The sequence below is a fragment of the Crotalus tigris genome, unplaced genomic scaffold, assembly GCF_016545835.1.
Source record: "Crotalus tigris isolate CLP2741 ecotype Arizona unplaced genomic scaffold, ASM1654583v1 scf7180000019328.220996217465:2438092, whole genome shotgun sequence".
NCBI classification, from domain to species: Eukaryota; Metazoa; Chordata; class Lepidosauria; order Squamata; family Viperidae; genus Crotalus; species Crotalus tigris.
Window position 1 is genome coordinate 953,852 of NW_024097488.1, and position 14,966 is coordinate 968,817.

Consider the following 14,966-nt stretch of genomic DNA (forward strand, 5'->3'; position numbering starts at 1 on the left):
TATATTTTGAATGTTTACCATTTGTTAAAATATTGTGTATTTAAATATTGAGTTCTCTGTTCTTTTTAGCAGGCAGAGAATCTAACTCCTACTCCTTGTGCATTGTGAGTGATCACAAAGAAAAAAGAATATGGATTTTCAGTTTTATAAAATAATGAAATATTCAGAACTGGAAGGCATGCAACCTGGTGCTGTGGGAGAAATACTCACCACTAAGTGAGCTGCCAAGTGGGCCAGAACCAGATATACATAGGACAGGATCAGAAACATCATTGCAGAGAATGGAAGATGAATTGGGGGATGAGGTGGGTGAGCTTGGCGCTGAGAGTCCCAGGTGTTCAGCCATGAGAGTAGAACCTGTAAAAAAGAGTAATATAATCCAGCAGTTCAAATAGCCCTGTTATGCTATAATTGGAACACACATGTATTCACATCTTCATTGTACTGCAAAGTTTGTTGATTTTCTTTGAGTCAGTCCTATTGCTACAGCCTAGTTTATCTCACAGAGTTGTGGAGCAGATAAAACAGAAAAAAAATATGACCTTTTTTATAAGCAAAAAAAGGGAGTTTGGGAAGTTTTGTAGGAATAAAATAAGAAATGAATTTGTGCAATTGCTAGGAAATAATCTTGGGTTTAGAACACATGCCTGATTACTCTGAAAGCAGAGAATATATATAGTATATGGCAGGCAGGTGGGTAGTTTATTCCCTTTCACCTCTGCCCTTGCTATTTGTCTTCTCCTTTGATTAAAGAGAAAACCAGGAAATTAATGTAGTATGCTAAGGTCTGATGTGTGAAATGAGAACAGAAATAGGCAGGTGTATGTGTGTGTGTGAGAGAGAGAGAGACAGAGAGAGGGAGAGAGAGAGAGATGGGGGGGGGGGAGAAAGAGAAAAAGAACAGCCTGTATTTGCTCTAGGTTTTATAGACCTTTTGGTCTAAACCACCCTATTAATGTTTACATAGGGTGTTTATATAACCTTTAGCTACTTTCACATCCTAACATTCAATGAGCAGAATGACAAACGGCAAAATATTATTCATCAATAAAGCATATGGTTAGTGTATTAAATTCTCAAATTCAGCCTGTTAAGTCTCCAATCAAAGTTACCCTGCCCATGGTCAATAGGAATGTTTTCTGCCTAAGACATGGAGAACCGTTGGAAGAATATCTATGCCATGTTTATGTTCCATTCTTTTCATTAAAAGTTTAAGGTTTACCTGTGGATTTCCCACTCTTTTAGCCCCACAACACTAAGCCTCAGTGGTGGGTTAGACTCATAAACAGCCCTCAAATATGTGGATTATATAAGTGTGTCAGAGTTGGGGGGGAGAGAAGAAGGAGAGACTATTTATTATTTTTTTTAAACCACCCCAAAATAAAACCTGTCTAGCACTATTTACAGAAAAACATACTAAAATATACAATTTTGAATAAAAACATATGCAATAAAATAAATACCCGTAAAATGAAAAATGAAAAAATGCAAAGAACGCAACAGTGAGACTGTCATTCAAAGTCTAAAACAAGATGAATTAAAATAAAGTTAAAAATTCAATTTCCTTTTCTCTATATAAACTCGAGCTATATTTGTATATACACGTTATAATATTTATATGCAATACAACAACCAATCATTTTTTGCATTTTCTTACATTTAACTCAATATTGTTTGCTGGATCTAGGCTGAAAGAACCATTGTGGGTATAACATTAGCCTGACATACAGAATATCACCTGTGTAAAGCCTGGCAGATCAGTTTTTTACATTACAGTACTATTTTATGTTCCCTGAGCTACCCACATTATTGGATTGTTTAACACAGACATGTCAAACACAAGGTCCGGGGGCCGGATGCGGCCCGCAATGTGGTTTCATGTGGCCCATGAAGCCATCCTAGAAACAGTGAGGGAATGGTCCCCACTGCCTTGGCCCCGGCCCAGGCCGCCCGGGAGCCAATGTACAATTTTGTGATGGCTATCTGTGCTGAAACGCATTTAGTCTTAGCTCCACAAGTCTGTCTGGAAACAACAAGGGACTGGCCTCTGCCACGTTGGCCTCGCCCCCTGGGTGCATGCTGGGGAGGTGTCACCCTCTGTGAATAATGAAGAAATGCACCATCGCCTGGAAGTGGCCAGCAAATGGCCCTCGCCTACTTCACATATCCAGCTTGATGGGCTGCGGGGGACGGGTTTCAGCAGGCAGTAGGGCGCTGTCCTCACAGCGCTGAGAGGCTGAGCCAGGCGGTGCAAATCCAAAAAGAAGAGTGCTGCTGCTCAGCCCCCAGCCTGCCCAATTTCAGCAGGCAGCAAAGTGCAAAGCTGACAAGCTTTGCATTGCCCTGCTCAGCCTCTCGGTGCTGTGAGGAGAGTGCCCTGCTGCCTGCCGAAATTGGGCAGACTGGGGGCTGGGCAGCATTGCTCTTTTCGGATTCGGACTGCCTGGCTCAGCCTCTTGGCACCTCACTGCCTGCCGAAACCAGGCAGGTTGGGGTCTGGAGGGCATTGCGCAGGTAACATTGCACATCGCCACTTCCAAGTGATGATGCATTTCTTCATTCCTCACAAAGGGTGACACCTCCCCAGCTGCATTTCTTGCCTGTTTTTCTCTCTCCCTCATCTCAAATATTTTCCCACCACTCTGTTCTAGGAAGGAAGGAAGGAAGGAAGGAAGGAAGGAAGGAAGGAAGGAAGGAAGGAAGGAAGGAAGGAAGGAAGGAAGGAAGGAAGGAAGGAAGGAAGGAAGGAAGAAAAGAGAGGGAGGGTCTGAAGGAAGTCCTGCCTTAGTCCTGCCCTGCTGCCCTTTTACCATCCCCTTGCCCCCTTCTGCTGGTCTATCCTGGGGGTCTCTCATCCTATTGCTAAGGAAGCTTTGGTCTCCTCCCATGGAGAGGGAATGGGCCTCCCTCTAACTTTGCCTTCATAACCATCATGAGCAACCTGGCTAAGGAGAGCAGGCACAGCAACAGCAGCCTTGAGGAGGAGGTAAGTGCAGCTGGGCACCCCCTTGGGGTAGTGGGGCTGGGCTTGGTGCCACGGATGCTTGAGGGCTGGGCTGGGCATTTGACCTCTGCTGCCCAGGGCTCCGGGAAGGCTGCGGCACCATCCAGCCCCCCCCTCGCATGGCCTGAGAGGAACAGTGAGGCTTTTCCAGTGGACCATGCCTTGGTGCTTGCCCTGGTCCCTCCCCTTCTGCAAGAGAACCTCATATCTGTCCCACTCCTGCCTAGGCCCCATAGGCACCCTTGATGCGAACAATGAAGAGCTAGCCATGCCAACCCAGTAGGCCACACCCACTCCAGCCACACCCACCCAGTAGGCCATGCCCACCCTGGCCACACCTACACAGCCCCCAAGGACAACCGCAATGCTGATGCGGCCATCAATGAAATTGAGTTTGACACCCCTGGTTTAACAGATTCCAAAGTGTATTATTCCATTTGTCATTTGATGCAGAAAAATTTCACCCCAGCTCCCAAAAAGTGTAAAATGACAAGTACTGCAACATGTTTTGCAGGCATGTAAGTAATAAGGACTTTGTAATACTTTTCAACTGGGTTAACAGAAAGCTGAGCAAAAGACAAGAAGACTCCTTCAGCATTTCAACAGTGCACAAATAGTTTTTTTTAATTAAATAAATAATCCATCAGAAAAATCAGCATAATGGGAAAGCAACATACTAAATTAAAAAAGAACTGGGAACTCCATGACTTAAAAAAGAACTGGGAACTCCATCGCTCAAGAAGAGACTGGACAACCACTTGTCCAGAATAGTAGAGAGTCTCCTGCTTAACTAGAAGACCTCCAAGGTCCCTTCCAATCCTATTATTTTATGTTCTAACTTTCTCCTAGTTTTTGACTCTCTGCAAGTCAGACAAAGGTTACAATTACTATTCGACTGGAATTCCACTAGTAACGACTGGAGCAAAGATTAGAGACCTACAGAACTATCTTCCCAGTTGAGAGGGCATACCTACCATTGCCTGCGAAAGTCAGCTAACAAGTTTGAAAACAGATAGGTACAAACATAGCCTGGACCAGATTCCAAAGGGTTAATTCTGTAATTATTGAAACAATATCACATCATCTATGTTATCTATAATGCGAATGTCACTGTACTTTTTGAAAAATTTCATTCCTTCTGAAGACAATACTTATACTTTGCTCTTCACAAAATGACGTATATAAAGGCAGTCTTGTGAATTAAATTCTAGCAAACCTAAACACTAATGTGGAACGTACAGTTTTAGTTATAGCCCATAATGTATTTTATCTATCAGCAAATACTTAAATATCCAAATCACATTCACAAGTCAGTTCTTCAGAAACAGATCTCACAATAATAAACTGACTTTACAGTAACTATTTCAACTTTCTATCTTACTTGATGTAGCACAAAACTATTCATTTTAATTTTACCATTTTAAAAAGGAAAGCAGTAGAGGAAAGGCAATAAAATCAATAAGCCACTCAAAATGCCAAGATCACTGAGGACAATGTTTTGACAAAAGTCAGCTGTTTCTAATGGACCACTCATTAACATTTTGGCCAATCCGGGTAGTGCTTGACTATTTTCTTTTGGCAATGAATGTGACTCTACTTTTGTAGATAATTATAAAATGTTAACTGATTACCATCAGTTCAATAATGATAAAGAAGAAAGGAATGAGGAGACAATAGCCTCTAGCTTAAAATATGAGCCAGAGTAACTATTCCCCATCAATTCCACAAGCAGACTCTGTTTTCATTTGCAAGCAAATGTTCATCTGTTCTAGATTATACATTCCCTCAACTCTGCATTGCCCCAGTTGAAAAGAAACAACTTGCCCAACATGGCTCGATAGATGACATTTTATTGTCAACATGGGTGTTATTTTTAAAGACTCATTAAGTCCATGAATAAGACAAATTAAAATAACCTTTAATTATACTGACCTTAAAGTAGCACCCTCACACTTATTCCAATAGGATCTGAACAAAACTTCCGTATGTATAAAATCTATTTAACTTTGCCACCCTTTCCCTTTGAGAAAAGTCAGGTGACTGATGGTGACTTGAAAAAAGGCAAGAGAGCAAAATAGAGATCAGCAGTAGAGATACAGATGTCTCATCAGTATAGTTTTCTGCAAGACTCAAAGATGGGCAGAGATTATTCAACTAGATAGTAGAAAAGGCCCTTGTCCAGGGAGTACAAGGTTCGTCATATTCAGATTATAAAAATTGGATGCCAACAAGCTTACGGAAGCCACATATTGGTCCATCAGTTTTGGCTTCATTTTCCCATTGCAGACAGCAATTTAAACCAAGACTGTACTGGAAGAAAAAGATTAAATTCCTCTCCTTCCAATACAAAGTCACTATGGAGAGCAATCATTTGTTAAGCAAATTTTTGAACCAAATTTCATGACGTAATGATAAATATCATATCTATACTTTGGATTGAAATGACAAAATGATTAAAACTACCACAATTTAAAAGCAACATACATTGAATATCAACTTATATTCTTGTTTATGTTAACTTATATTTGAGAAATCTCATCTTGCTTTCTTTAAAGCTAAACCTGCACTCATCAAAAGTCATGCCACTAATGGAACAGATTTGGACGTTTCAAAATGAGCCAGAAAATCCCGTTCAGATACATAAGTTTTCAACCGAAGATTTCTATGAGATAAGTTATTATGTCAACTTCCAGAAGCAATTCCAATTAACATATGATACAATGATCTGTTTTTTAACCTTGGTTTATTAAACAAGCATAATGTTATGGTTTGCACATAAGTTTAAAGTAAAAGAATGGGTTGCATAGCAACTATAGGCATCAATTGTGTTGACCTCATGTCTAATGCACAAAGGAAATAATGAGCTCAACTCCTAATTTTCTGCAGATATTGTCACACATCAAGCATTTAGGGTCTAGGATATTGCCAGATAATGCTTATTTTTCTGCTATTACAATGCTCACTATCTTGGAGGCTTTGGAGCATTTGCAAAAAAAGGCTTATGGTGGTTGAACTACGAAGTTATTCTAGCCATACGAACTTATCCTGGAGATTTGGGAAACTCTTACAGGATGGGAACAGTATGGTCAGCTGAGAATAATCTCCAACATAATAGTTTCCTTGCTGCTTCTAAGCAACTTCTCTTCTGTCCCTATCAACATCATGGAGTAGTTTGCTGCAGTCCTATTCATAGACCTGTATAAACAAGGCTCAATTCCCTCCAGCAAGTGTTTTCCAAATGTTCTGGATCTGCCACACATTCGCCCTATCCTTGCCTCCCTACTTCACAATATGTTCAGTTGAAAAGAATTAAACTGTATACTGTAAACATCATAGCAAGGGACAGACATCATCACAGTTAATATACACACAGTAAAGAGAAAGACTAAACAGCAGCTACAAATGTTCAACAAAAAATATGTAACCAAAAGTCTTCCAAGTTATTTAATTTCCCACAATAATTCCAATGTATTAGAGATTTTTTAGAAATTAAAATGATAATTCCACTTGCATCCACTGTTTTAGTTAAAAAACCCAACCCTTTCCCCTCCCCCCAAAAAACCCCAAACCCCAGGGGAATAGGAAAAGCCTTTAAAAGATGCCTTATTGTGAATTTGGTTCAAAAGGATAAATCCACCACATCCGGATTAGAAAATTACAGATTACAATTACAATTTTCTGTACCTCCTTGCACCATTTTTTGATGTTCTGGACATTTGGAGCCCTTTTGATGAAAACCCTGTTTTGATGTCGAGTAGAACTTGTTTCGGCAGACATTTCAGTGAATGGAAGACGTGCATAATAAAATACAGAGCAGATATGTGCTAAGGAGCTGTAAAGCTCTGATACAGTTTTGGGCAAAGAGATTTCTTAAAGTATGGCATCTAAAGAAAAAATAAGCAATGTATATATCAAATTGAAGAAAGTTAAACAAGTAATTATATTATAGAAAAAAGACCCATGTCATTGCTGAAAAAGTAGTTTCCAGAGAAATAACTATGATAGTATATTGCAACAAAAGAAAAATGCTCTTAAAAACAAGTTCATTAGATGTATGAAGTATTATCCTGTAGGAAAAAATATGTGTACATTCATTGTCCAGTGGTGTATGGCAACAAATAATGAGGTCATAAGAAAAGAAAATGTTTAAGGTACAAATAGTGTTAATAATATTTTTTCATTGTGACTATTTACATAACAGAACATTTTGTTTCATCAATGTCACATCTACTGACCATTTATGAATGGTCTGCTGTCTGCAAAGTAATGATGGATTATAGACAACTAGAGCTTATCCCATAACAAGGATGTAAACGATGGATTAAGACAGTGCTTTTTTTGTAAAAAAAAAAAAAAAAAAAAAGGGTGCCGGAACTCACACACGTTATACAACCCGCCTTACCTACCCTACAAGGTTCCATCCAAAAAAAGTGCTGGAACTCCGTTCTGGACGTTCTATGACAAAAAAAGCCCTGGATTAAGACCTCTGGAGTATCACAAACAACTTAAAGGGATCTACTTTTAAAAAATGCATCAGGCATAGTAGTGCAATAATTTTCCAATTGGCTGAGGTTCACGTTGGCTGGGAGTTCTAGGAACTGCAGTCCCAATACATCAATGTAATGGCAACTTGGGTGCAGTTTCAAAAATTCTTGATTTCACAAGTACAAAAAGAGTGAGGTTTTTTTTGTAGAGGAGGCAGATGAACGAAGTACAAATGTAAACATAATAAAAATGTATTGTACAGTTTGCTCAAAGTACAAACTTGGCAGTTCTTAAAAAGTTTAGTCTATTCTGTCACTCTTATAAGAAAGCAAAAGAAAAGTCAACCAACTCTGGTATTCATGAAAGAAATATATGTCCTGTCTGTTACAAATAAATTCAGAAAGATGATAAATCACCCTGGATCCAATTTATTCTATACAAGCTTAAGATGTAGGGAACATTAAGGAAACAAATTCACGAATTAGTAACATTCTGTTTCACCCAAGGCTATTTTATTGTTCTGATTCTGATAGTTATTCACTCTACTCTCTCAGAGGTACAAAAGTTAAATTTTATATACTGGTTGAAAATTTCTTCACTGTAACTTACCATTTTTATAATCTTTCACCAGCTGTCATGTCTACCCCATTCATTTCCCTGTGAACTGGTGACGGGAAGGGAAGGGGAGGATCTCCTGGATTTCTTCCCTCTCCCTGCCTTGGATCAATGTACAGGGGTCTTTCATCAACTGCTGTCCACATAAATACTTGGATCAAACATTAAAAGCTGGAGGCTTGTTGGGGATTTCCAGACGTGGCTGTTAAAATCTGCCTTAATCCAACTATCTAATCTGTACTGAAGAGCAGCAGTTTCCAGAATCAGAAGAAGACCTTCCCTGCCAGTTTATGGAAATAGGATGTTCATGCAAAGTATCTACTTGTCTCTGAGTTATGCTTCATGACAATATTATGGTTCCTATCAGATTGAATGATAATAATTAAAGAAGAATTGCAAGTGGAAACAAGTTCTCATTCATACTTGATACATAGCACTTCTGGAATCATAGCACCCTCCGGTAGTAATCAAGATACCCTTGCAATGCATAGCCTTATCCAGACAACCAGTTATTATATGCAGCTCATTGCTTAAAACTACAGCTGGACTGTATCTATATTCTTGATAACATCAAGAGAGAAATGAGTAACCACATGAAAACTTCATCCAAGGAAGAAGTTATGAATCATGTTACCTTGTAAAATCTCTGAAAAAGATAACTTGGGAATCTCAAGGTCAGAGTCTGCAGTAAATAAATCTTTAGTTATTTTAATTCCATCACTCATGATGTTCAAATGTTATACTAAAATGCATTTCTGAATAGATATTTTAAAATGAACTTCAGTTTGAACCAGTTTTTCTTTGCTCCCTACCTTCTATTAACAATATGAATGCTTATTCTAGACTAAAACAAGTTGATATGGTTTGAAAAAACATCTTAATGAATAAAAAAAATACAGTATAGAACAAGAAAACTCTAAGATACATGGGTGTCTGCAAAGGAAATGTTCCACTGTCAGAAGAACAAAGCAATTTCAAATTTACAGAAACGTTACTGTAAATGATGCTGCCACAGAAGTCAAATTTAGGACACTCTGTAATGTCAAATGTATATTAATAATGAAATTTCAAGATTAAATTTATTAGAAATTTCTGTATCTTCAAATTATCATTACTAATGTATGGCTAATATGCAAAGAAAAAGAACAACATGAACCTGATGGATGGGGTCAGTCAGTATTTCACACATCTGGCTAATTCCTTTCTAAGATATACCAAAGGCAGATGACATATGGCAAAATCCTATTCTCCAAAAGCTACTTTTAAACTGATTTCCACCAAAGAACTAAAGTGCTGTCTGCCTTTCAGCAATGTGCCTCAAAAGATGGATCTAATAAATTCCTGTCTCTTTAACAAATCCATTTTTCCATAATGCCAAATTACTTCTAGAACCTGGGGTAAGCACTTGAAAGAAAATGTGAGACAAAGAGATTCATTAAGAACATTTCATGTTTTGCATCTGCCAAACTCTCCTTGTGACGGAGTCATTCTAATCTGCTCTTTAAAAGAGAATGTTACAGTCCTGAAAGGGGGATTTTAAAAGAAATATGGATGTTTCAGTGATAAGCACAGCAGGATGTCTGTAATGGTTGATCAACTGTTGATATATGTGCTTAGCAGGACAGGCTCTGCAATGGGTCTAATATGCTGTTTGAAGTCTACAGAGTCCTTTTAGACACAAGCAAAAAGTTCTACTCTTGTGCAGCTGAACACTAGCCTTTCATGGTCTGTTCCCTTTCTTATTAACTCTTCCAGTTCTTCAGTATTCTGGAGCACATATCCCTGAGTTTTGTTTGTCTAAAAGTTATATATATTGTTATGTCCTGGGCCGGCAGGCACAGGCTGCAGTGATTGGCCCAGGCAGACCATGGGGATGCCCAGGACAAGAAAGGCTGCTCCCAGCCTTGCGTGCACACGCACAGCAGAAAAAGATCCTTTGCAATGATTGACCAGCAAGGTATTGTGCAGGGGGGCTATAAAAGGGAGCCGCACCATTTTAAAATCTGTTCTGTTGGTGTTTGCAATAAAGGAGAACTGTTGGAACTCGTTGCTTCGTCTCAATGCCTCTTTTCCTGAAACAGAACATTGGCGACGAAGGTGGGATGCCTGCAAGGCAAACAGATTAAGAAGCCAAGCTGACTCACCACAGGGGGGCTTGCAGCTCGGAGAAGTGTGGCTCCTGGAGATTGACTCAGGCTGCCAGCACTGAGACGCTGGAGGTGAGCTCAGAAAAGGGGGCCCCTTCTCAATCCTTGCAGCAGGAGGCGTGGACAAAGTTCCTGGGCTGAAACGATGGCAAAGATAGGCCGGCTTTCAGAATTTGACACAGCTCGTACGTGGCCCGGGTGGAGAACTACCTCCAGGTGAATCAAATTCGTGAAGATGACCTCAAAGCTGCCATGCTGCTGTGTGTATGTGGACAAGAGACCTTCGAGATTGCGGAGAATCTGGTCGCCCCAGCACCACTGGAATCAATAACCTACACAGACTTGAAGAGGATGCTTCAAAAGCATTTTGAACCCAAGCTCTCAGTGATTGCCTGGTGACACGCGTTCAAGCGGAGAGACCAGAGGCCTGGTGAGTCTGCAGCAGAGTTTGTTGCAGTCTTGCAACAAGCAGCTAGGCCCTGCAAATTCAAAGACTTGGAGGAGAGACTGAGAGATCAACTGATCTGTGACCTGCGAAGCCGGGAGTTGCAGCAGAAGCTCTTCATGAAGGAAGGCCTCATGTTTCAAGATGCCCTGAGGGAGGTTTCAGCCAAAGAAGCAGCCGGCGGAGCTGTGAAGGCCTTGCGGCTCGCCAAGCCCTCTCAAGTTCCAGCCACCGTCCATCAAGAGGTTGCTCACAAAGAATCCAAACAGGATCCAGAATTGGAAGTGGACCGGCTGCATCAGACTCTAGGGAGAAGGCCTCACAGAGGGAAGGCCCAGTCAGCATCATCCCCTTGGTGCATCGGGTGTGGAGGCCGCCATCGCCACGCAGACTGCCGTTTTTGCTCTGCCATTTGCAGGGCCTGTGAGAGGCAAGGTCACATTGCCTCCATCTGTTTGGGTCGCCAGAAGGAATGTTACCCAGAAGAATTGCCTCAGAAAGGTACCAGGGTCCCCAGCCAGAACAGGGTGGGCTTCTGCGCGTCACGTAGGAGCGTTTTTAGAACGGAGGTCCACAGGCCACTTAGGAAGAAGCTTCACATCGACATGAAGTTGCAAGGGGTCCCCTTGTCGATGGAGCTGGACACTGGGTCTGCTCTATCGATCATCTCCTTAGACACCTTTAACAAGGTCTGCAACAGAAGCAGCCTACGGGTAAAACTCAGGCCGTCAAACCTCATCCTCACAGATTTCCAAAATTCCAGAGTCAACGTGAGGGGGGAGGCCACACTCAAGATGCAGCATAGGAATTTTGAGGGACTGCTGGATGTAGTTGTGGTTGGGGGAGACTGTACAAGTCTCATTGGACTTGACTGGTTTGAGGCCCTGGGAATTCAGGTTACTGGAATACACAGCGTGCAAATAACAGGCCTAGCTGGGGTCTGCAAGGAGTTTGCAGATGTGTTTAGTCCAGAATTTGGCTCCTACAAAGGCCCTCCTATTTCTCTGAGGCTAGACCCAGCCACAGCCCTGATTAGAATCAAGCCACGCAGGGTGCCCTTTGCTTTAAAGGGTAAAATAGATGCAGAGCTGGATAAACTGATTCAGCAGGGTATCTTAGAGTCTGTAGACAGTAGTCCATGGGAAACACCCATAGTTACGCCACTGAAGGCCAATGGTGAAGTCCAAATTTGTCCGGACTACAAGTACACGCTTAACAAAGCGCTGCAGCAGCATTCGTACCCAGTACCAGTGGTCAGTCACATTCTAGTCTCCCTCAAGGGGGGGGGCAGATCTTTGCTAAGCTTGACCTGGCTCAGTCCTATCAACAATTGCCAGTTGATGAGTGACTCACAGGGGGGCATTCAAGGTAAAAAGATTGCAATTTGGAGTAAACATGGCCCCTAGCATCTTCCAGAGTGTAATGGAGCGAACGCTCCAAAATATCCCTGGCCTTTGCCCGTACTTTGATGATGTCCTCATAGCTGGGGACTCAGCTGACAATTTAGCCGAAAGGCTGAGAGACATTTTGCTACGTTTCCGCCAAGTGGGGCTGAAGCTTAAGCAAGACAAGTGCAAGATCGGGGTTACCTCCACGGAGTTTCTAGGATTCCACATTGATGCTCAGGGCATCCACCCTACTGAATCCAAGCTGCAAGCAATTCAGCAGGCCCGAAGTCCCAAATCCAACGGCGAACTTCAGGCCTTTCTGGGACTGCTAAATTTTTACCACTCATTCCTTCCTCACAAAGCTGCAATGGCTGAGCCGTTACACCGGCTCTTGGACAAACAGGCCCCTTGGCAGTGGACACAAGCACATGAAAAGAGCTTCAAAGAGGTCAGGGCCTTGGTCTCTCCAAATGTGGTCCTCGTGCACTTCAATGAGAACTTGCCAATGTGCACCGCCTGTGATGCGTCCCCTTATGGGATTGGGGTTGTGTTAAGTCACTTGAAGGCTGATGGAACGCAAGTCCCAATAACATACTACTCTAGAACCCTATCATCAGCTGAACACAATTATGCACAGATAGATAGGGAAGCCTTAGCCATAGTGGCTGGCATAAAGAAGTTCCATGACTTCGTATAAGGCCGCCACTTCATGGTCTTTACAGACCATAAGCCACTGCTGGGGTTGTTCACAATGAATAAACAAATCCCACACATAATATCCCCACAAATGCTGAGGTGGTCTATCTTCCTGTCTGCATATGACCATACACTGGTTCACAAGCCAGGCAAAGAAATGGGTCATGCAAATGGTCTCAGCAGGTTGCCATTACAGCAGATAGAGGCAGATCCAGCACCTGCCAACCACATCCTGTTTATTCAGGACTTGCCTGAATCTCCCCTCAGTGCTAGGGAGATGGCTGCAGAAACAGCCACCAATCACACGCTAACACGTGTGCTGACCTGGGCATTGTCTGGATGGCCTGACACATGTCCAGGCTCAGAATTCCAGAGCTTCTGGCAGAGGAAGCACAAGATTTCCACCTTCAAGGGGTGTGTCCTATGGGGTAGCCGGGTAGTAATCCCAACCTCATTGAGGACTAGAGTCCTGCAGTCTCTGCATGAGGGACATCCGGGAATAATCCGGATGAAGGCGTTAGCGCGCAGCCATCTTTGGTGGCCTGGGCTTGGCAAAGACGTTGAGGCCCAGGTCCACGGGTGCACTGTTTGTCAACAATCAATGCCAGAGATGCCTCAGGCCCCAGTTCATAGGTGGGAGGAGACTCATACCCCATGGTCGAGAGTCCATATTGACTATGCTGGGCCCTTTCAGGGGCAATTCTTCTTAATTCTTGTGAACAGCCATTCCAAGTGGCTAGAGGTCATGCCTATCTCCTCCACTACCACTGCTAGGACCATCCAGGTGCTGAGAGGGATCTTCGCCACACAGGGACTTCCAGATGTCCTTGTCTCTGACAACGGGCCCCAATTCACGTTGTTTGAGTTCAAGGCATTCCTCCAGGCCAACATGATCTGGCATGGCATGCCACATCTGCACCATTCCATCCAGCTTCTAACGGCCAGCTGAATGAATGGTGCGCACAACAAAGGATGCCTTAAAGAGGATCACTCACAGGACCTGGCATCACAAGCTAGCGGACTTTCTTCTGTGCCATCGCACCACACCTTGCATAGCTACTAGAAAGAGCCCAGCTGAACTCCGCTGGGGTCACCGCCTCATCACGAAACTGGACAGATTGCACCCAGACTGGGTGGCTTCACAGGTGTCACAGCCGCGGGCACCTAGGAGACTACAACTGGACGATCCAGTCTGGGCAAGGAACTATGGACCAGGACATCTCTGGGTCACAGCAGTGGTATGCAAGGTCTCTGGGCCGCTGTCATACGAAGTGGCCTTGGACGATGGTCGTGTGATCCGATGTCACATTGACCAACTGCGCTGGAGGCTTCCCAGCAACTCTTCCGCTCCTGGCTCGGCTCCCAGGGGGGGGAGGAGGATCACAATTATGATTGGGGACCACGGTCTCTCCAACATCCCCAGGCTTCAGCTATTGCTCCAAACAGGGAGTCCGCAGAAAGGGGGTTCGCCATGGAGGCAGCTCCGGCCTCTGGCACTCAGGCCACTCCAGCTCTGGCCTAGGGCTCAAGGGACAGTGCTCCCAAGAGGAATCCACTGTGGACTTGGGGAATTCCACCCCACCATTGGATTTGGGAATTCCACCCCCCCAGGAACCCTGGCTTGGATTTAGCAGATCCAGCCAGTCAGCAGCTGGGTGGGTCCCCTGGGTCTTTTGGGCAACAAAGTCGTGGTCTGCCTAGCCTGGCAGGTGAGCTGGCAGGCCAGGCACACACACCAGCCATGAGAAGATCAGGGCAGGCCAGAGGTCCTCCCAAATACTTATAAGACTATGTACTTGTCAGTTCATGGGCAGGCCTAGTAGTCTGGGTTAAGTAATGCAGCTCAAGGGGAATGGAAGCATGGAGGTAGCAAGACTGTAGTGTTGTGTATATATAGATGCAACATAAGCAATGTAATGGAGTGTTGGAGTATTTAAAATAATAAGTGTGTCTTATTATTTTAGCCAAGGGAGGAGGGGTGTTATGTTCTGGACCAGTAGGCACAGGCTGCTGTGATTGGCCCAGGTACACGCACGGCGGGAAAAGATCCTTTGCAATGATTGGCCAGCAAGGTATTGTGCAGGGGGGCTATAAAAGGGGGCCACACCATTTTAAAATCTGTTCTGTTGGTGTTTGCAATAAAGGAGAACCGTTGGAACTCGTTGCTTCATCTCAATGCCTCTTTT

At 43.2% G+C, this 14,966-nt stretch overlaps 1 protein-coding gene across 4 annotated transcripts in view; it reads right to left on the bottom strand.

Annotated features, from left to right (window-relative positions):
- Positions 1-14,966, bottom strand: part of NEURL1 (neuralized E3 ubiquitin protein ligase 1) — a 149,705-nt gene that overhangs the window by 6,283 nt on the left and 128,456 nt on the right. For all 4 annotated transcript variants that reach the window (XM_039361682.1, XM_039361684.1, XM_039361686.1 and 1 more), the window contains one exon: positions 211-357. In XM_039361682.1, the coding sequence (XP_039217616.1) occupies positions 211-357 (147 nt within the window). The remainder of the gene's footprint in view (positions 1-210; positions 358-14,966) is intronic.